Here is a 22,251-nt window from a genome sequence, read left to right as displayed (position 1 = left end):
GAGAGAGACGAGAGAGAGAGAGAGAGAGAGAGAGATGAGAGAGAGAGAGGGGGGGGGGGGAGAGAGGTGATTGTTAGCTGTACACAAAAGGAAGCGATAAATCAGCTTCTCAAAGGAAGGAAGATGGCAAGTCAGAAGAGCTTGACGGATGCTTGTTTGCAACCACCGATCTCCACAGTATAATCTCCTGTTCAGCTTTATATTAGCAATTACTTTTTAAAATAAAGACTGCTATTTCTTCAGCTCAGTCTTTTTTTTTTTTAACGTTAACTTGTCCCATCAGACTCCTTCCTATTTGTTCAAGTGTTTTGTTATAATAGCTGAAGACGTCTTCCGATGGTGAAATATGTTAGATATCTGGAAATAACATCTGGTCTAGATTTTAGTCTCTATATATTTTTGTTTATGTACTTATATTGGGAGTATCAGTGGCGTGATCGGCCACCTCGGTGGCCGCGAGTTCGATTCTCGGGCTTTCTACTGAGGGGTTAGAGATGTGTATTTCTGGTGATAAAAGTTCACTCTCGACGTGGTTCGGAAGTCACGTAAAGCCGTAGGTCCCGTTGCTGAATAGCCACTGGTTCCATACAACGTATAAACACCGTATAAACAAAAAATATATTGGTAGTATATTCTTTTACATAAAACTATATAATTGTTTCCATCTCACAGGGCCTTATAGTATGGCATTACGTAGATAAAAACCGACCTTTACCGAGTCATTTGAGAAGACCGTTTTGTTGCTAATGTTATTTATTGATAGTAGATTCCTTGAAAGTTTTTTTTTTCTTGTGTGGTCTGTAGACTTAATTTTTTATTTCTGGTTAAAACAAAAGCGAAATAACAACGATTATCATTACAGTGATATTGGTAATTGCTGTAATGATTAATAACGCAATTTGCGAATCTTACATTAATAATAGTAATATAATTAATTATAATGGTTACATCGAAGCTCGCTCTCTCTCTCTCTCTCTCTCTCTCATTAAAGTGCATGTCATCACTCATCAAGGGGCGCAGTCTCACAAGGTGTTTACTCGTGAAAGTAAGCACTAATAAGCTTACTGGCTGAAGAGTGCCATGGGGAACGTGGTCCTGGGTTGCACGCTGCTCACGTTCTAGCTGACTTGGCATCGTTTTTCCTTCCTGTCATTTGGTTAACTCAGTTTTGTTTATTTATTGAGGTCATGCTTAGGAGTCTAGGGTGAATGGTCACAATGAGGCCCGAAACACCAACAAAGGGTGAGGTTGTTGATTTCCTTTTGTGAATGGTGTCGCAACTGGAGTTGGAGTGGTGTGCATACTTTTAAACTATTGACTTTTTGTTGTTCTTTAAACTGTACTTTTGAGATTATTTTTAACCATGCAAAATCGAGATAAGTTGCGCTTTCCTTTCGTTACTTATTTGTTGTCTAGTAAGATGAAATATTTCTTGTCTTTATTCTGAAGATATGTACAGTCTTTTGTTTATGTTTTTCGGTCATGCCCAACGGGCTTTTACTAAACACGCCTCTACAAAGGTGGATACATCGATAAATACAAGGTTGAAATTGATCCCGGGTAAAGCTTTCCCACCACTTGCCCAATAGAAGTATAAAACAAAACCCTCTTTTTTAGTCTGTTCTATGTGTTATGAAGATGTTGAGAAACGTCGAGGATATGCAGTAGATAAATCAATATTGTTTTCGTATAAAGTAAAGACCTTATGCCCCCTTTTTTTTAACGGGAAGTGTAATCTTTAAACTTTCCGATAACTCTGGAGAGAGTTGAGAGGAAGATATCACTCTTTATCTTTTTGTTATGCAAGTCGATTTCAGCTTAGAGCCCTAATCTTATTTGGTGGCTTGCAGCTGATTCCTGTATGCGTGTGTACATCTAATCTACCCTGTTTACAGTTATGTGAAGAGTGTATATTTATGTATGCACATTGATGGGTATGTGAATGCATTCCGTTGACAAATAGTAATGTGTCTTTCTCTCTCTCTCTCTGCGTAAGTGTTTATGGTAGTAAAATTGCCAGATAATTGTCAATCATTTTCCCAGGCAAAAAGTATTTCTCTCTCTCTCTCTCTCTCCAGAGTTTGTCCGGCTTTCACACATATCATGACTAATATGTTTGATTGTGTTTCTAATGTCTTTTATCCATTTACAGAATGTAGTGAGCTCCGAAGTAGATTCGGATGACGACCGCGTGTTAGAAAAAAACTTGAAAAGCGAACGAACACTATTTCCCAGGGGACTGATCAAGTGCCGCCTTTTCTCCAGACTGTTCTCTCTGCTTTGTCGCCAAGGTAGGTTGAATCACGAGAGATCATACTATAATAAGGTGTTGATAGTAGTTCTATATTGATGGTGAGAGTGTTCTGGCATAAGGTTCTGGACCCTTTAGTAGGGGAATTGTAATGACAGTTGGTATCAAAATATTTTTACCTAAATTTTTGTGACATCTATCTTTCTACTTCTGCTTTATTTATTTACGTAATACATTTACATAATACATTTACATTGATAAAAATAGATGGATCAGTAAGATTTATTTCAACCTGACCGAGTTATTCCTGTTAAAAAAAACGAAATAATGTTTCAACAGCTTTTTTTTACTAAAGTCTTTTACATTGCCCCCAAACTGAGATGTTTCATTTTCATACCTTTTTTTGTAGTTCACAGAAAATCATTTATTTAATGATGTCAGTATGCTACCTTTACTTTGAGCTTCTCTGTTATAAACATAAAGTTGTCAGTTATTTTTAACCTGGGATTCGACAGAGGTCTACAGATCAGGTATATGACATCATTATGTATTACATATATCAAGTTAATGTTGATCAGACGAAAAATACCACATAATATAGACTAGAGTTCCAAAAAGGAAGTGGCAAAATAATTGCTGTTTTACCCACAGATGGAGAAACTGGGTCATTCGAGGTGTTTTCACTTGGCTTATGATTGGTCTATTTTGCGTCATCATTTACGTGGGTCCTTTGGCTCTGATGTTCACAGTAAGTTGTTTTTATTTTAGTGTGCTTTAGAGTGATTATTATTAGTAAATTGCAATTCTCTACTGATAATGTAAGAACATGGAAGGATGTGGGTGATAATGTAAGAACAGGGAATGATGTGGGTGATAATGTAAAACAGGGAAGGTTGTGGGTGATAATGTAAGAACGGGAAGGAGTGGGTGATAAATGTAAAAACATGAAAGGTTTTTGGTGATAATGTAAGAACAGGAGGATGTGGGTATAAGTAAAACAGGGAAGGAGTTGGTGATAAATGTAAGAACATGGAAGGATGTGGGTGATAATGTAAGAACATGGAAGGATGTGGGTGATAATGTAAGAACATGGAAGGATGTGGGTGATAATGTAAGAAAACAGGGACTGATGTGGGTGATAAATTTAAAAACAGGGAAGGTTTGTGGTGATATGTAAGAACATTGGAGGATGTGGGTGATATGTAAGAACATGAAGGTTGTGTGTGTTATGTCATAAGACATGGGAGGATGTGGGTGATATGTAAGAACATGGAAGGTTGTTGGTGATAATGTAAGAACAGGGAGGATGTGTGTGATATGTAAAACAGGGATGAGGTCGGTGATAATGTAAAAACCGGAAGGTTGTGGGGGGGGTTTTTTTGGGGATAATGTAAGACCATGAAGATGTGGGTGATAATGTTAAACAGGGAATGATGTGGGTGATAATGTATGAACATGTAGGATGTGGTGTAATGTAAGAACCTGGAAGGATGTGGGTGATAATGTAAGAACGGGAATGATTGGGTGATAATGTAAGAACGGGAAGGATTGGGTGATAATGTAAGAACATGGCAAGATGTGGGTGATAATGTAGAACTGGAAGTTTGTGGGGATAATGTTAAGACAGGGAAGGATGTGGGTGATAAGTGTAAGCAAAGGAAAACGAATGTGGGTGATAATGTAAGAAAACAGGTTGGGAAGGAAAAAATGTGGGTGATAATGTAAGAACATGGATTTGTGGAACAGGGAAGGATGTGGGTGATAATGTAAGAACAGGAAGGTGTGGGTGATAATGTAATTTAAAAACATGAAGGATGGGGGGCTGATTCAACGTAAGCAAGGGAATTGTGGGTGTGGGGATAATGTAGAACAGGGGGAAGGTGTGGGTGATAATGTAAAAACATGGAAGGATGTGGGTGATAATGTAAAAAGAACATGGAAGGTCCTGTGGGTGTAAGAGGGTGTAAGAACAGGGAATGAATGTGGGTGATAATGTAACACATGGAAGGATGTGGGGTGATAATGTAAGAACTGGGACGGGAATGGTGGGTGATAATGTAAAGAATACAAGGGAATGATCGTGGGTGTTGGGATAATGTAAGGAACATGGATGGATGTGGGTGATGTAAGTAAAACATGGGAATGATGTGATAATGTATAAGAACAGGAATGATGTGGGTGATAAGGTGGTAGAAAATTGCAGGGAAAGGATTGGGGTGATAATGTAATAACATGGAAGGATGGTGGTTGATAATGTAAGAAACATGGAAGGATTTGGGTGAAATAATGAAGAAACAGGAAGGATTTGTGGGTGAATAAGGTGGGGTAAGAACATGGAAGGTTGTGGTTGATAATGTAAGAAACAGGAAGGTTGTGGGTGGATAATGTAAGAAATGGAAGGATGTGGGTGATAATGTAAGAACCAAGGGGCAATGAAATGTGGGTGGAATAATGTAAGAACATTGGAAGGATGTAAGGTGTAGGGGTGGGATAATGTAAGAAGAAGGGATTTGGTGGGATAATGTAAGAACAGGGAAGGATGTGGGTGATAATGTAAGAACAGGTAAGGGAATGAATGGGGTGATAAGTACGAACAGGGAATTTTGATGTGGTGATAATTTGTAAGAACATGGAAGATGTGTGATAAATGTAAGAAAAAACAGGGAATGCTGGGTGGGTGTGGAAATGGTTGGGTGGGTTGAATAATGGGGGTAAAGAACATGGAAGGATGTGGGTGATAATGTAAGAACATGGAAGGTTGTGGGTGATAATGTAAGAACAGGGAAGGATGTGGGTGATAATGTAAGAACATGGAAGGATGTGGGTGATAATGTAAAGGAATAATGGAAGGAGGGTTGGGTGGGTTAAATGTAGAACAGGGAAATGGGGCTTGTGGGGTGATAATGTAAGAACAGGGAAGGATGTGGGTGATAATGTAAGAACAGGGAAGGATGTGGGTGATAATGTAAGAACAGGGAAGGATGTGGGTGATAATGTAAGAACAGGGAAGGATGGGTGGTGAATAATGTAAAAACAGGGAATCAGGGAAGGTTGTGGGTGATAATGTAATAACAGGAAGGATTGGGTGATAATTTAAGTAACATGGAAGGATGGTGGGTGATAATGTAGAACAGGGAAGGTTGTGGGTGATAATGTAGAACCAGGGAACTCTGTTGTGGGTGATAAATGTAAACAACATGGAAGGATGTGGGTGATAATGTAAGAACAGGGAGATGTGGGTGATAAATTGTAGGAACAGGAGGTTTTGGGTGATAATGTAATAACAGGGAATGATGTGGGTGATATTAAGAACCTGGAAGGATGTGGGTGATAATAAGAACATGTCAGGATGTGGGTGTAAATGGTAAGAACATGGAAGGATGTGGGTGATAATGTAAGATACAGGGAATGATGTGGGTGATAAATGTAAACATGGTATAAGGATGTGGGTGATTAATGTAAGACGTGGAAGGATTGGGTGATAATGTGAACAGTGAGATGGTGGATGATAATGTAAGAAACAGGGAAGGATGTGGGTGATAATGTAAGAACACAATGGAAGGAGGTGGGTTAATAATGTTAAAAGGAACATGGAAGGTGGTTGGGGGATAATGTAAGAACAAGGGAAGGATGTGGGTGATAATGTAAGAACATGGAAGGTTGTGGGTGATAATGTAAGAACAGGGAAGGATGTGGGTGATAATGTAAAAACAGGGAAGGTTGTGGGTGATAATGTAAGAACAGGGAAGGATGTGGGTGATAATGTAAGAACAGGGAATGATGTGGGTGATAATGTAAGAACATGGAAGGATGTGGGTGATAATGTAAGAACAGGGAATGATGTGGGTGATAATGTAAGAACAGGGAAGGCATTGTGGGTGTGATAATATGTAATAAGAACATGGGAATGATGTGGGGTGATAAGGTGTAAAAACAGGAAGGCGTGGGTGATAATGTTAAAAGAAGGAAGGGAATGTGGGGTGATAATGTAAGAACGGAATGAATTTGAGGTGATAATGTAACAGAAGGTTGTGGGTGATAATGTAAAACAGGGAAGTTGGGGTGATAATGTAAAAAAAGAACAGGAATGATGTGTTGTGGGATATGTAAGAAGAGAGGGGTGTGATGTAAAAAGGGAACAGGGAATGATGGATAATGTAAGAACATGGAATGTGGGTGACATGTAAAAAAACAGAGGTTGGGGTGAATAATGGTGTGGGTGATAATGTAAAAACAGGGAATGATAATGTAAAAAAGGGTGTGATAATGTAAAAAACAGGGAATGATGTGGGTGGATAAGGTAGAAAAAACATGGAAGTGTGTGATAATGTAAAAAAGGGAAAGGTTGTGGGTGATAATGAAAAATGAATGTGTGATAATGTAAAAAACATGATGATGTGGGTTGATAATGTAAAAAACGAACAGGGAAGGTGGGTGATGTCATGATGATGATAATGTAACTGAGACGGAATTGGGGTGATAATGTAAAAACAGGGAATGATGTGGGGATGTAAGGGAATGATGTGGGGATAATGTAAGAACATGGAAGGGGTGGGTGATAATGTAAAAACAGGAATGATGTGGGATAAGTAAGAACATGGGGAAGGGTTGTGGGTGGATAAGTAAAAAAACAGGGAATGATTGGGGGTGATAATGTAAGAACATGGAAGTTGTGGGTGATGTAAAAAAACAAAAAGGGAATGATGTGGGATAATGTAAAAAAACAGAATGATGTGGGGGTGATAATGTAAGAACATGGGAAGTGGTGATAATGTAACAGGAATGATGTGGGTGATAATGTAAAAAAGGGAATGAGTGGGTGATAATGTAAGAACAGGGAAGTTGTGTGATAATGTAAAAAACAGGGTGATGTGGGTGATAAGTAAGAACAGGAAGGTTGTGGGATAATGTAAAAACAGGGAATGATGTGGTGATAATGTAAAAACAGGATATGTGGGTGATATGTAAGAACATGGAAGGTTGTGGGTGATAATGAAAAAAAAAACAGGGAATGATGTGGGTGATAATGTAAGAACATGGAAAGGTTGTGGGTGTAATGTAAAAAAAAACAAGATGGGGGTGATAATGTAAAAACAGGGAATGTGGGTGATAAGTAAAGAAACGGAAGGTTGTGGGATAATGTAAAAAAGGGAAGTGTGGGTGTAATGTAAGAATGGAGGTTTGGGGTGATAAGTAAAAACAGGGAATGAGTGGGTGATAAGTAAGAACATGGAAGGTTGTGGTGATAATGTAAAAACAGGGAAGATTGGGGATAATGTAGAAAAACATGGAAGGTTTTGTGGGTGTAAGTAAGAACATGGAAAGTGTGGTGATAAGTAAGAACTGGAAGGTTGTGGGGATAATGTAAGAACAGGGAAGGATGTGGGTGATAATGTAAGAACAGGGAAGGTTGTGGGTGATGTGTTTTATGAAAATTCTGAGACGATTGCAATTTCTGTACAGTTGGAATAAACTATGTATAGATGTTTTAAAATTTAATCTGAAATAACAGCAGATATGAAACAGTTATTTAGAAAAGTTAAGTACGCATCTCTGTTTTAGTATATCTAAAAACCTTCACAAAAGTAATAGACTTCAAAACATAATGCTGTATGCATAAAATGTGTATGTTCACAATATGACAGTATTGGACTAAGATTGACATTAAAATTAATGACATTGTAATTAGATAATGTTATGTAGCCCAGTAAAAATGAGTTGTACATTGTCTTAAATTCCTACGTACAATTATAAATGCATAATTACTTGAATCTTTAGTAGAACTTACATTTGACATTTATTTGTTGAAAGGATTAACCACTCATTAAAAATGAATGACTCCAGTTTCATGTTATTCAAGCTGATTGAATAGAAAACATTTTGTATTTGATAATTGTATTCATAATACTGTGGCATTTTAATTATAATATTTGTTTCCCTTTTTTCTAATAATGAGAAAATGTTGACTCTTGAAATTTAATATTTTGTCATTCTATTATTTTAGTTCTTTAATTGCAGACACTTTTGGTGCAAGTGTGTTGTTTCAAAGAAATCATCAACATTGGATACACTGTGTACCGTATGCATGGTCTTCCCTGGTTTAGGTCTCTTTCATGGTGGTTCCTCATTACCAGCAATTATTTCTTCTACGGTGAATCCTTAGTGGCAGATTACTTCAGTGTAATCTTCATTAAAAGTGTAAGTGATTAAAAGCTGTTCTTTGTAGTTATTTTTGTGAATTTTTTTCCCTATTACTGTTTTATTAAGTAGTTTAACTAGATTTGAACCTCATACTTCCAATTTTGAGGAACCAATGCATTCCAGAATGTAACTGATGAATTTTTTTATGTCATATTCACTCCTTCATTTGGTGTAATCTTACCATGATGCTCAAGTTGCCCCCATTATATTTTTAATCCCTTTGGTAAGTGTTCTCTTACTTCCACCTACAGGTGACTTATAGTTTACCACTTTTTTTTAACATAATGTTTAGATACTGTAACATGATCCTGAACACCAGTCTGGCATATTGGCATCTGTCTACTTAAAGGTAAAAATGTAGGATGTTATAGTATATGCTGTCTGCTAAATAGCATATTCATATTGGCTGGATACAGCTGTTACATTTCATTTCACTGTTAATGCTAAAACTGCAGATACTGATGATGTACCAAGGAAAAAATTAAATTCAAAATTTGCAATATGGGTTCTGCTAACTGTGTACAATTGCTGTTGCAAAATAGACCATTGCAACTTGAGGAGCACCTTTATGTTCCTCTCCTTTGGGTAATATGAGGGATGCTCCAAGGACTTTGTAATTGTCTTCCCAGTGTATGGTTTATGACATTCATCCAGTGGTCTAGAAAATTAATGAATGATGCTACTATTCTCCAAATCTGTCTTGAGAGATGATGGGTTATTCTTCATGATGAACGGGCTAGTTTTCATATTCTTATAATCAATTGTGAGTTAGTTTTTTTTTCTATTACTATAGTGTGCTTTTTTTGTGTGATGTTTTGTGGCATTTTCATCTTCAACAGGGTGCATATATTCCAGAAATATGGCTTGATGGTGCCATTTTTGCCTTCTTCATTATAGTTTTCATCTGTGTCCCGATGATTCAATCTCTTTAGTGGTATCCCTCCAAGGGGATCAGTCTCCCCATGGCCATGGGCGACTTCATGCTTGGAAGATCTTTCTTCTTGCCTTTGAATCTCCAAAATGGGCCAGCAAGATTGACACCCTCTCTTGCAGCTCATTGCAGGTTGAAGGCTAAAAGCTTCAGTCAGGCATGGTTTTTCCACAACCCCCTTCACTGTTCCTTTTTGTGCTTCCTATACTAGACACAAACAGGTACTTTCTTGTGCTAGGTGAATGCAGTTTGCCTTTACCAATTTCAGACCAGTTCTTCTGAAGTTTCTTTCCATAAGTCTTTTAGGAAGTAGAGTTTTCAATATACAATATCCTGCCAGCCCAGGACATACAGTAACATTGCGAATGACAAAGTTGCACTGCCAAGCATTCTGACCCTGAAATCAGATATTGCTTCGCACCATTACTTTTAAAATGCAACCCTTTAAATACAGATACTTATTTTCAGTCAACTTTTCCCCTAGGTTTAATTGATGGATGTACATATGTCCTAAGTGGATCATTCTTATTTTTTTAGTAACAGTTGTAACTTTTTTTTTCCTCCCTCTCATTCATTTTATCCTGAGAGATGTAGACTTCTAGAGTTACAGCATGTATATCACATATGTAATAAATACCTTCTTAGCTTGTGTAAACTTACACATTATTTGCTCCATATTTTACTTTGACGGGCTAGCCTCTTTACCTATTTGTCGTCAAGATCTTTCTATGGATCATGTAAGTCAAAATCAACATTCTGGAATATTCAACAACTTGAACAACCCTCCCAAATTTTGATTCAGTTGTATGTAATGTATGTGTTGGTTTATGGTGAAACCAGTTGAATCTTTTACTATAGAACAAAACTTTTGTTTTAACTCAAACCCATCTCTCATTTTAACAAATTCCCTCCCTGATCTAACTAACATTCCATGTTACATGAGAAGTGAAACAGGTGCCACATGTGCAGTAAGTGCTACTATCATCTTTTTTCTATTAAACAATTGATTGTTGTTTCTCATATCTGTTAAGCAGCAGACTAAATGTATCTGGAACATATAAAAACCATGAATGTAGGGCATATATGTGTGGGTGATGGTTGGTGTGAAAAATTAATTTAGTTTTTAATAAAAAAATATGAGAAAGTTTTCATAGTTGATTATTTTCTGACTCTAGAAAGGCAATGAAAAATATAATACGTACTGTCTTTAAAGTTCACCATGCCAGAAATTAGGCTTTTTTAAACTGGTCTTCCTTGATCTTGTGCTTGGAAGTGAGGGTCACCAGTTTGCTTTATCCATAACAAATTATTAACTTATATTGTATTCACCTCAGCTTCTTAGAGTGGACAATAGTGATATAGTGAATGTTTTTATTGTCATTCTGACTCATTTAATTTTTCTCTCAACAGGACATAATGAGATGGCTGATAGCATACCACCGCTTCACTTCCTTCACAATGTACATCTTAGGCTTTGTGTGGTTTGTACTTTCACTAAAGAAAAAATACTACATGCGCCAGTTTTCATTGTTTGCCTGGACGCATGTTGCTCTACTCATTGTAGTCACCCAGAGCTACCTTATCATCATCAACATCTTCCATGGTATGATCTGGTTCATCGTTCCCGTGTCAATGATTGTTATTAATGATGTAATGGCGTACATGTTTGGATTCTTCTTTGGCAAAACCCCTCTAATTCAGTTGAGCCCAAAGAAGACATGGGAAGGATTCATTGGAGGAGGAATCTCTACACTCTTCTTGGGGATGATGGTGAGAAACTTGAAATATTTATTATTGTGACAGATATACTAATTGCACTTGCTTTTTATTTTTCTCATTTTTTATCATAGTAACAAAACCTTAGATGCTTAAGCTAGTAAGATTAAAAAATTACTTTCATTATTTAGATAATAAGTTTTAAAAAATTATCAATTCTATACTTTGTATTGTATAGCAACTGCATAATGACTCTGATTTACATGGGTTTCAATTACGTATGTGAATTTAAATTAATGGTCAGTATCGAGAAACAAATCTAATATTGATGCTTGTTATACACCATAAGGCCACTTAGTTCCAAATGTGGCAGCATGGTGCATAACCAACCAGTTACCTGAGCTTTGATGGTATTATCAGTCTGTTTAACAATAGTCTTGCTATTGTTTGGATTGCTTAGATCATTGTGGTATACACTTGTGGTTTTCCTTAGTTTTGCATACTTTGTATGTAGTAGTACGTACTAGATAGATTTTGTACCCTGGGTTAGCTGTCACCCAAGAGTGGTAATGTGAGTGATACTTTTAAGCAACCTAGATATTTTTTGAAAATATAAAAAGTTAGTTTTAAAATATTACTTCAACTGCCATGTGTTTTTATATTTATTAAATGGGAATTAAGGGTAGCAAAGGTCAGGTTTAGTTGTTGCAAGGAAAGAGAAGGTAAAAAGTATGTTGTTTAGATTAATTATTCTCTTCAAGTACAGTAGTGTATACCATATAAGTGGCGGAGATAAAGAGAATGATAAAATTTGACACCTGCTCCCATTCTCCAATGTTAAAAGAGTAGGACTGTGAATTCCAAATACTGAATATATCTGTTGAGTGAAAGTCAGGCCTGATGAGGTTATTGGAAATTCATTGGGTATGGGCGAGTGTGCTTAGCTTCCTTTACAAAGAAAGTGAAAAATATTACTGTATTTTGTCTGTAATTTACAACAGATAAGGCTTCTATTTACTATAAGAATATTTATGTCCTTCTTTAAGCAATCACTGAAATAGGGAGTAACTATTCTCTTTGTTATGTATAACTTTTAATTAAATATTTGCTGATTAGGACCTTTTCAGATTAATTTCATCTTTTCAGCTCTCCCATTGGATGTGCCATTATCCATTCTTTGTTTGTCCAGTGGAATATAGTGAAGCTGATGGGATCTTTAATTACTCTTGTGATCCATCTCCAATCTTCAGACCACAGGAATACAGTTTGCCAGAGACTTTAGGCAATATTCTAGCTTTGGTATGTTAAAATGTTATTACTGATATATGTTTTTTATAATTTATTGTGCATATTTTATATTGACTTCACATTTAATTCATTATAAGCAGTTTCTCCTTGACTTTGCCTAGAGCTAGTATTTTTTAAGATAAACTCTGAATTGATATGACTTTCCTTAGTCTCGTAAAACCTGCACAAACCTATTTCTTTAACATAGCTGAAGTGATATGACCTTCCTTAGCCTTGTAAAATCTGCACAAACCTATTTCTTTAACATCGCTGAAGTGATATGACTTTCCTTAGTCTCGTAAGACCTGCAGAAACCTATTTCTTTAACATTACTATTTCATGACACTATTTAAAAAAAAGTTAGCTAAACTTCAGCTAGTTTCAGCGAGTTTGTATAAATGGTTTTATTAGAATACAAATAAAATATACACTAAAGAAAGAGGCATAAAAATTCCTTAGAAATATGAAAAGTAAAATCTAATTAAGAAATGTCATTGTTGGAAGTTAGACAATTTAATGATGATGTGATTTTCTTATAATGTAGATCTTTGCTGATTAGCTCTGTTTTAATTTTATTTCTCTTTGAGTGAGATATCATTGTAGGGGATGACAATCCATGATAATTATGCTAATTTTGCTTGAGTGAAGTCTTTTTGTGTGTGCATAGTAAGAATATTGTATAGTTTTTTTCCCTGTTGAAAGATATTCACTAATATAAATGTTGATATAACTGTCATTACTTCACATTATGGCTTTTGTAACTTTTCACTCATTGTAATATGTCCACCTGCAGTTCCAAGAATGTTATGTAGTTTACTTTCTTTTCTTTGAGTATACAGTTTCACAGTAAGATGTTTTATTAAAAAAATTTGTATTATCCATTTCGCAATGTGCAAATATTTGCTGAACAATCTTATTCATAACAATTAATGAACTCCCAAGAGCAAAAGTTTATTTTTATATTAAATTGCTTGGGATTGTTCCTAAGAATACAGACCTTTTTTATATGGGAATCTCTTTTGACACTAGCTGGTTTTGTCATTGTGGCATTGTAATAAGGTACTTAAAAGTGGCAGTTAGAGAAGGGGAGTGAGTATTGATGCCTATTTTTGTGATAACAAGCTTCATCATTTTGCTAACCTGCCCAAAGTCAAGTTATACAGGGTGATTATAAAAGAATGACCCTATTTCATGATTAAATATTTTATGAAAGAAAAATAGCAAAAAATAAAACTTATAATACAAGTATTCTACTAACAGTCAAGTTTTATTTCACGTTACAAGTGCCCATATATGGCCACCCCTTGCGACACGAACAACTTCAATACGATATGAGAATTCTTCCCAAACACGTTGAAGCACATCAGGATCAATTGAATTGATCGCTGTTGTTATTCGATGTTTTAAGTTTTCCAGGTCAGTTGGCAATGGTGGAACAAAGAGGCAGTTTTTCATTTAAAAATGCTCCAACTGATAAGCTCCGGTGGGGTGGCGCCCCATCTGGAAAACTTAAAGCATCGAATAACAACAGTGATCAATTCAATTGATCCTGATGTGCTTCAGCGTGTTTGGGAAGAATTCTCATATCGTATTAATGTTGTTCGTGCTGCAAGGGGTGGCCATATCAAGCACTTGTAACATGTGAAATGAAACTTGACTGTTAGTAGAATACTTGTATTATAAGTTTCATTTTTTGCTATTTTTCCTTCATAAAATATTTAATCATGAAATAGGGTCATTCTTTTTTAATCACCCTGTACTATAGATATAGTTGGTGAATTGCAAAGGAATTGGCACCAAACCTTGAGGCACAATAGTTTTCAAACTGAAATTATGTCTCATCAGTGAAACTTTTTGCTTTTCACTTGGCCAATCCGTTATAAAATCCCTTATTTCATCTGTGATACCTAGACACTATACTATTGCCAGGTACCTCGAGATACGAAATTAATCCAGGCGCCCTTCGTATCATGAGGTTTTCGTATCTTGGACCACATTTTACATGTAAAATGGCTAATCCATTCCAAGCCCTCCAAAAACACCCCAGTAAATTTCATAATAAAGCTAAATTGACCTATAAACAATGAAATACTACAACAAATTGGACCATTCAATACCTAACTTAATAACATAATGCTAATTACCTGTAAATAAAGTGTATTAGTGTACATGGTATACAAGAAATACTACTGTACGTATGTAGTAAAATGTGGAAGCTTACCTTTTCGAGTGAGGCTATCTCTGAAAGTGGCGACAGAGGAGGAGGACAAACGGCAGATAAGTACGTACGTACTTACACTTAACTTTACGAAACACATAAAAAAATGTAAGGAAAACTAAACTAAAATTTACGAAACACATTAACAAAACTGTAACACTTAACTTTACAAAAAACTAAAATAAATTTTTTTTTTTTTATAAATATACTTTACGTAGTTTTTTTTTTTTTTTTTTTTTTTTTTTTTTTTTTTTAATACAAAATTTCAACTTCATCACCACTTTCAACTTTCTGTTTTTTATCACTTGGTTCTTCCTTTTTGCTTACTCCTGCTAATGCTAAAGGCCTCTTTAAAAAATAACAATCCAAGGAAGATTGCTTCTGCCTACTTTTCACAATGTTCCTGAAACGACTCAGGCAAACGTCATCGAACTGCGCAAGCATACGACCTATGTGAGCCTTTTCGGGGTGTCTTTTTTCTATAAATGATTGCACTTTATGAAAAGCGGCTAGAGCATCCTTAATTTCTGCCATTGTCATAGGGTTGCCCTCCTCCTCCTCCTCGCCGCTGCTAGAGAACTCCTCTTGAACGACGTTATGTTGCATGGCCTCCAACTCCTTCAGGTCATCCGTCGTAAGCTCCTCTTGGTGCTCCTCAAGAAGGTCGTTGATGTCGTCCTCGTCGACATCCAGCCCCATGGACTTGCCGAGTGCAACGATCTCATCAAGATCTGGTTGCAAAGCAGTTTCAGGATCATCGAATGTTTCTGAATCTGCAGCACCAGCTTCGCCCACGTCAAATCCCTCAAATTCTCGGGTGGATACGGCATCAGGCCAGAGTTTCCTCCACGAGGAATTCAAGGTTCGCCTCGAAACCTCCTGCCAAGCTTAGTCGATGAGTCGGATGCATATGACGATGTCGAAATGCTCCTTCCAAAATTCACGCAAGGTGAGGTTTGTGGTATCGGTGATGTCGAAACATCTCTTCATGTACAGCTTCTTAAAGTTCGATATCACTTGCTGGTCCATGGGCTGGAGGAGAAGGGTGGTGTTAGGCAGAAGATAAAGAATCTTGATGAAGGAATACTCCGCTAGGATATCTTCCTCGAGGCCAGGAGGGTGGGGAGGGGCATTGTCCAACACCAGCAGACATTTCAGGGGGAGGCGCTTCTCTTCCAAGAATTTCTTCACTGTCAGGCCGAAACACAGATTTACCCACTCCGTGAACAAAAGCCGCGTTACCCAGGCTTTTGCATTAGCCCTCCACATCACTGGAAGCTTCTCCTTCAACACTTTGTGGGCCTTGAAGGTTCGAGGAGTCTCGGAATGATACACCAGTAGGGGCTTCACCTTGCAATCCCCACTTGCGTTGGAACAAAGTGCGAGCGGAAGCCTGTCTTTCATAGGCTTATGCCCGGGTACCTTCTTCTCTTCCTCCGTGATGTACGTCCGACGAGGCAATTTTTCCAAAAAAGGCCAGTCTCATCCACAGTTGAAGACTTGCTAAGAACTGTAGCCTTCCTTGGTCATCATCTCGTCGAACGTCTTTTTAAAGGCTTTGGCCGCTTTCGTGTCCGAGCTGGCAGCCTCCCCATGCCGCACCACTGAATGGATGCCAGTCCGTTTACAAAATTTCTCGAACCATCCATGCAAAGCCTTGAACTCTGGGGTTGGCGTTGAAGTCCCTTCCCCTCCGTTGTCTTCGGCCTGGGCAATCAAATCACCGAAAATAGCGCTGGCCTTGTGGGAGATTGCCGTCTCCGTTATCGTATTGCCAGTGATTTCTTTGTCTTTTATCCAGACAAGAAGCAGCCGTTCCATCTTGTCGTGCACGGGGGTCCTCTTGCTGGACAAAATAGTGATGCCCTTGGAAGGTGTAGCTGCTTTGATGACATCCTTCTGCTTAAGGATGGTGCCTATTGTCGACGGATTTTGGCCGTATTCCTTGGCGATCACACTCAATCGCATACCAGCTTCATACTTCTTGATAATCTCCATCTTTGTCTCCAAAGAGAGCATTCGCTTCTTTCTGTGAATTTCAACTTTCTTGGGACCCATGACTACGTATATACTGTACGTAATTTACGTAGAAGTAGAAAAAAGTTTTCACACAACACGATAAAGTACGTATACTGCAACGAAATCTCTAACAAATTTACGTTACTAAACAAAATCGTTAGACCGAACGAATACCGCGTGCGTACGATAACGATGCTGCTACCGAGTGGCCAAGGCACGCCGATACGTATAGTACATAGGTGCATCATGGGAGGGATGTTGACCAATAGGAGAGAAGGATCTCATGGCAGTGACTAGCATCAGGAACCAATGGGAGAGCAGGAGGATGGTGGCGAGTCTACTCAGTGGGCGGCGCGCGAGTTTCAAAATTGTTATCGGTGGTTCGGGCGAATCTCGGACTTTACAGAAACCTTTTGTATCTTGAAAACTTTTCGTATGTAGAGCCGTTAAATTTTTCGTATTAGCTTTTGTATCTTGAGTTTTTCGTAAGTTGAGCCTTTTGTATCTTGAGGTACCACTGTAATCTTTTATGTGGCAACCTGTCAAATCCTGTCTGAAAATCCACATAGAGCATATATGTTGTTCTTTATTATCATATGTATCACGAAAGAAGTAAAAAGTGGTGGCTTTCTCTAATTATATTTTTTTATTCTGTATCATTACGTCAACTGCTAGGAATTCCTTCTCAGGTTCTTCTTGCTATCTTCATGGGGGGTCTCTTTGGTTATGAAGTTCAATCGAGTACCATTGGTTCCATCTTCCCTCTGTCCTCTCCTGAAAAAACTTTTCTCATTGTTTTCCCTCAGTAAGATCATTTGCATGCCTTGATTAAACAAGAGGCACTTCTGGGATTAGGAATCAATAGGCATTTCTTTTACATTACATTGTGGTAGTAGATTCCTTCCTTAAGGTTACCATTTTCTTCTTCAAGTTACCTTCTTTTATCCAATTAGCTTCTTCTTCATTGTCCAAGCTCTCAAGAGACTTTTATTTCATTCATATCTTTAGATTAATGAAAATATAACAGATCTCCTTCTCATTTAGCACAAACATGTTATTGACTGCACCTCAGGTGTTGAACTGACTGAGTTAGTTCCAGGTTGATAAAATTGGTGCTGTTTTGACATCTGCATTGTGTATAGGAGTCTTGAGTTTGACTCACTTTGAAGTGTGAGGCAACTTTTGTTTTTTTGAGAGTTAAGCTTTTCCAACTCCTTCAACCTGGTAGTGACAGTAGGGCCATCTTCATGTTTATATAATTTTCTTTTTCTCCTTAACAATTGCCACTTGGCTTCCCTCTAAGGATAAAGCTTCCAAGGTCACCTACCTTTTTGCCTTACAGAGTTTAGTGCATATACTATTTGATCTTCCACTTCCATAGTTAGTTTTCTAACAGGATTCAGTCCAGCGCTTGACACCTTGTTCCTTTTGGAGCTTTGGGTTCCTTAGATTTCTCTTTTCCAGGGATCCTGTGTTTATTTTGTGTCCCTTTCATGTTCTCAAGGGTGGCAGAATCTTGATGCCTTCCCACAAAATTGCTGCTCACAAAGTGTTATAGAAATAGATTCATGGTGAGACGAGTGTAATTTTCGAAATGAAAATTTAGTATTATAATCCCATTCCTGTACTTGAATTAATGTTTTTGCTTTCTGATTCTAAGCTCTTTTGCAGCAGGATTTACTACAAAAGAAGTGAAACAGATAAACACTACGGTCCAGAGTACCTTCTGCACACGGGCTAATCTAACAGGGCCAGCTGATAATGTCGATGTGTCTGGGATTTTGTGTGACAAAAGAAATAGGCTATTTCAAAGTAGTGGGTTTGTACCAAAAAAAATTTAGTCTGAAAAATTGTATAATTTGAAATGTGTTTTTTTTAATTGCTTTGTTAAAACTGTTATTTTAATACATCTGTAAACTGAAGCCAGAAAATAACTGGTGCCGACCTGGTGGACCAAATGAGCCCTGATAGGAGGGCCTCCAAAAATAGATGTGAAAGATGAAGAATCCTACTAATATCTGTGCACTCATTTCCTCAAAATGACTTAAGCAGTACCCGTCTTCTTAGGGAGAATTGGAACCCAAAATAAAAGATTTCATGTGCAACCTCATGTAGCATATTGCCAAGCTAAACTTCATGAGTGCATAGCCTCCCAAGTGCATGCTTTTTACAATTAGATTGTCAAAGGGACTTACAGTAAATCCCAGATGGTGAGAGAATTGATTTTATCAGCCAGTAATATGAATCAAATATCCCGCGCATGCAAAATTACTTTTATTGAATAATCCTGCGTTGAAGCCAAGTGATAAATTTTTGTTGGTGCAAGTCTAGTTTGATTTATAATACAGTATATATTGATGATGAGGTACAAATCTAGTTTGATTTTTATCATATATTGATGATAAACTATGCTTTTTGAGTAAAGACTGAAAAGATGAAGAATGTAGTGGCACTATACTACATAATTAGGTTTGATAGCTCCAGAATTTTGATATTGTACTTAACAAGGATGCTGTAATGTCAGTACCAATTTAAATTATTTATTTTTTACAGCTTGGTTGGAAGAAAACAATAACTATGTATCCATTTGTGCTGCATTCTATAGCACTTTCAGTGTTCAGTAGTGTTATTGGACCTTTCGGAGGATTCTTTGCAAGTGGTTTCAAGAGAGCTTTTAAAGTGAAGGTAAGGTTAAAATTATAAATGTGATTGGGTTAAATTCTTTTTAGAGCATAATGACGTCTGATATTGATGTATGATTTTTGTTTCTTCTTTCCCAACTAAAGGCAAAATGTAATGATATGGCTATTAATACTCATTATCAAATATTTGAGTCCTGTATGATAAATCCATGTAAATACATAGGTTTTCATTTCTTTATTCACAATCCATCTAAGAAGGTTTGTGGCATTCACAAGCTACACTTCTATACCCTGCTTGTACCTCTTCTTTTGTAATGGTTTCAGTTACAAGAATTCTGATATTGAAAAGATTTTTGTAGAAAGAGCAACCATTACATCTGCATGGGTTTAAAGTTGACATTCTTGGCAATTGGGCTACACAGTGTAAAACAAGACCTTTTTCTTGTGTGTGAATCTTGGTATATCGTTAAAAATAATTATAACCCTTAAGCTTTATGAGGTCTACTGTTATCATCAATCTGGTTTCATTCCCTCTGACAGTGAGGGAATGAAACCTGACGATTTGAAGGTGTTTTTAATAATATACCAAGATTTACACACAAGAAAAGGAACTTAGTATCAGCCAATAATAGGCATTTGAAATTCATTGAATAAGGTGGTGAGAATCATTTGTCTACAATATTTTATTTGCATTCTTTTGGTGTCTATTTTTATTCCAATTTGTCTTAAGAATCTTAGCTAAACTGAGGTTTTTTTAAGAAAGATTGACAATTGTATTTACTGTCATGAGCTTTAGTGGGTTTGTGATGCCAACCAGTTATTCTGTGAAACTTTATTATAGTCAAGTAAATTTTACATGTAACCATAACTTTGAAAATAGGGTATTCTTTTGTTAGAGGATGAATTGAGGATCTGCCTTCAACACACCAGGTACTAAATAAGTCTGTTTTTCATGATAAGAAAACAGCAGGTCACTTGCAAAGTTTAGAGGATTTCCATGTATCCTGAGAAGGGATTGCAAAGTAATCAGGGTATGCAAGTTGAGTTTCAAGGAAGGTTATCTTATTGTGTCACCCGTTACTCCTATACATCTGTCAAAACATGGTGTGGTCAGTGACCTTATATATTGGGACTTGCATGCACCTCTATCTGCAGTTTCATAACTGGTTCTTTGAAGGCCTAAAGAAACAAATCCTTGAATGGAATTTTGTCAGAATCTTGTGTCGTCAGTCAACCAAATTATTTAATTTTTAAGGGGTGGCAGTATGTTAAGTTTCATCTAATTATTCATCAAGAATAAACCTTCCAGCCAGCCCTATGAGTTGAATATATTAATTCAGTGTTGGCTATCTCATCACTGGGTGCTTCATCTTATGGCAGGTTGTATAAGGTCAGCCAAGTCATGAGGGTTAGTGATTGCTTTGAAAGTTATGAAAAGAGTTAAAAGAATTTTAGTATATTTCATCATACACTGTCTTACATTGTATAAGACAGTGTATGATGAAATATACTAAAATTCTTTCCTGTACAATACCATTTCCTTTGACAACAATAATGCACTTTATTGGATGTTACATATGGTAGGTCATCTCATCATTTGTAATTTTTGCAGGACTTTGGTGATGTGATCCCAGGACATGGCGGAGTTATGGACCGCTTTGATTGTCAATTTTTAATGGCAACATTTGTAAATGTTTACATAATTTCATTTGTTTCTGAAACGTCTCCTCAGAAGCTACTGCAAAAGGTAGGAATAATTTTTGTTTTAAACAAATTAAAAATTGTACAAACATATTTGTCTGTCTACCTGATTTGATCATGAGAGTTAGAAGGGCTGTGTAGAATAGAGGGCAGAATATACACTGGAATTTTAATTAAGTAACTGCTATTTGGAATCCAGCAAAGATACAAGACTCATATAAAGAAAATGATTTACTCAAAAGATAATTCTGAAATAATCATTCACCATCACCTTTCATTAAAGCCAGTCAAATTATTTAGCCAATAAATGTAAATATATCCATCTTTCCAGCAGCAGAACACATATACCAACTCAAGTTTCATAACAGTTGTACAGTAAAATATATAGCAAAGTAAGACCCCACACTATGTAAATATTAGTTTTTTCTAAAAACCATATTAAATTTATATTCTGATATAAACCTGTATTTTTTTTAGGTGTAATTATTATAATTAAATTTCTAGTTAGATTACCCAGAAAATAATAATAACAATTGTACTGCTATAATGGTGATTGTTTACTAAATAATATTGTATCATATTACTGTATTATGGAATATACAGTTAGTCTAGGTACAAGTATTGATAGTCTACAAGTATCTTTGCAAACATAAGCCCACCAGATACCTCAGTGTTACTTATATGACCCAGGAGCTATAATTTGGAAAGTAAGCTGGTCATATATGCCATCATTTATAGTAGTGCTAATATTAGTTTATCATAGCTAGACTCTTACCTTTTACCATCTGTTTTTTCCTCCTTACCCTATCAGAATTTTAGTTGAAATCAGATATTTTTATGTCATTCTTGGAATGTGGTCGGTAAAGTATAATTTGTTCATGAAACTTACCTGTCAGATATATATATAGCTGTATTCTCTGAAGTCCAACAGAATTTCAAAACTCGCAGCACACGCAGTGGGCGGCCAGTTGGTAGTACCCATTCCCGCCGCTGGGAGGCGGATATCAGGAACCATTCCCATTTTCTATTCATATTTTTTCTGTTGCCGGTGCTGTAAACAACTGTTTGCAGTACCTCCGCCTTTGGATTTTGATAAACTTTTGGTCACTTAAGTATCTGGATTGTCTTTTGGTTTTGATTCTGGATTGGTGGCTAGGCACGCGCAATAGTGGACTGTTTTTTTATTTTGGATTGGCTTTTCTGTGAACGTGATGTCTGGATCAAGTTCAGTTAGTTTCAGAGTGTGTGTGAAGAGTGATTGTAAGGTGAGGCTACCGAAATCATC

The 22,251-nt window shown here is 36.7% G+C and overlaps 1 protein-coding gene across 1 annotated transcript in view; it reads left to right on the top strand.

The window, feature by feature from the left end:
- Window positions 1-2,131: 2,131 nt before the first annotated feature.
- Window positions 2,132-22,251, top strand: part of LOC135208559 (phosphatidate cytidylyltransferase, photoreceptor-specific-like) — a 36,679-nt gene continuing 16,559 nt past the window's right edge. The window contains 8 exon segments of the mRNA XM_064240877.1: window positions 2,132-2,209; window positions 2,212-2,291; window positions 2,903-2,999; window positions 8,270-8,449; window positions 10,794-11,153; window positions 12,246-12,398; window positions 19,177-19,308; window positions 20,878-21,012. Coding sequence (XP_064096947.1) covers window positions 2,132-2,209; window positions 2,212-2,291; window positions 2,903-2,999; window positions 8,270-8,449; window positions 10,794-11,153; window positions 12,246-12,398; window positions 19,177-19,308; window positions 20,878-21,012 — 1,215 coding nt within the window.

Source organism: Macrobrachium nipponense, chromosome 35 (assembly GCF_015104395.2).
Source record: "Macrobrachium nipponense isolate FS-2020 chromosome 35, ASM1510439v2, whole genome shotgun sequence".
NCBI lineage: Eukaryota > Metazoa > Arthropoda > Malacostraca > Decapoda > Palaemonidae > Macrobrachium > Macrobrachium nipponense.
The sequence above is the reverse complement of the archived record's forward strand: the minus strand, read 5'-3'. Positions and strand labels throughout refer to the sequence as shown.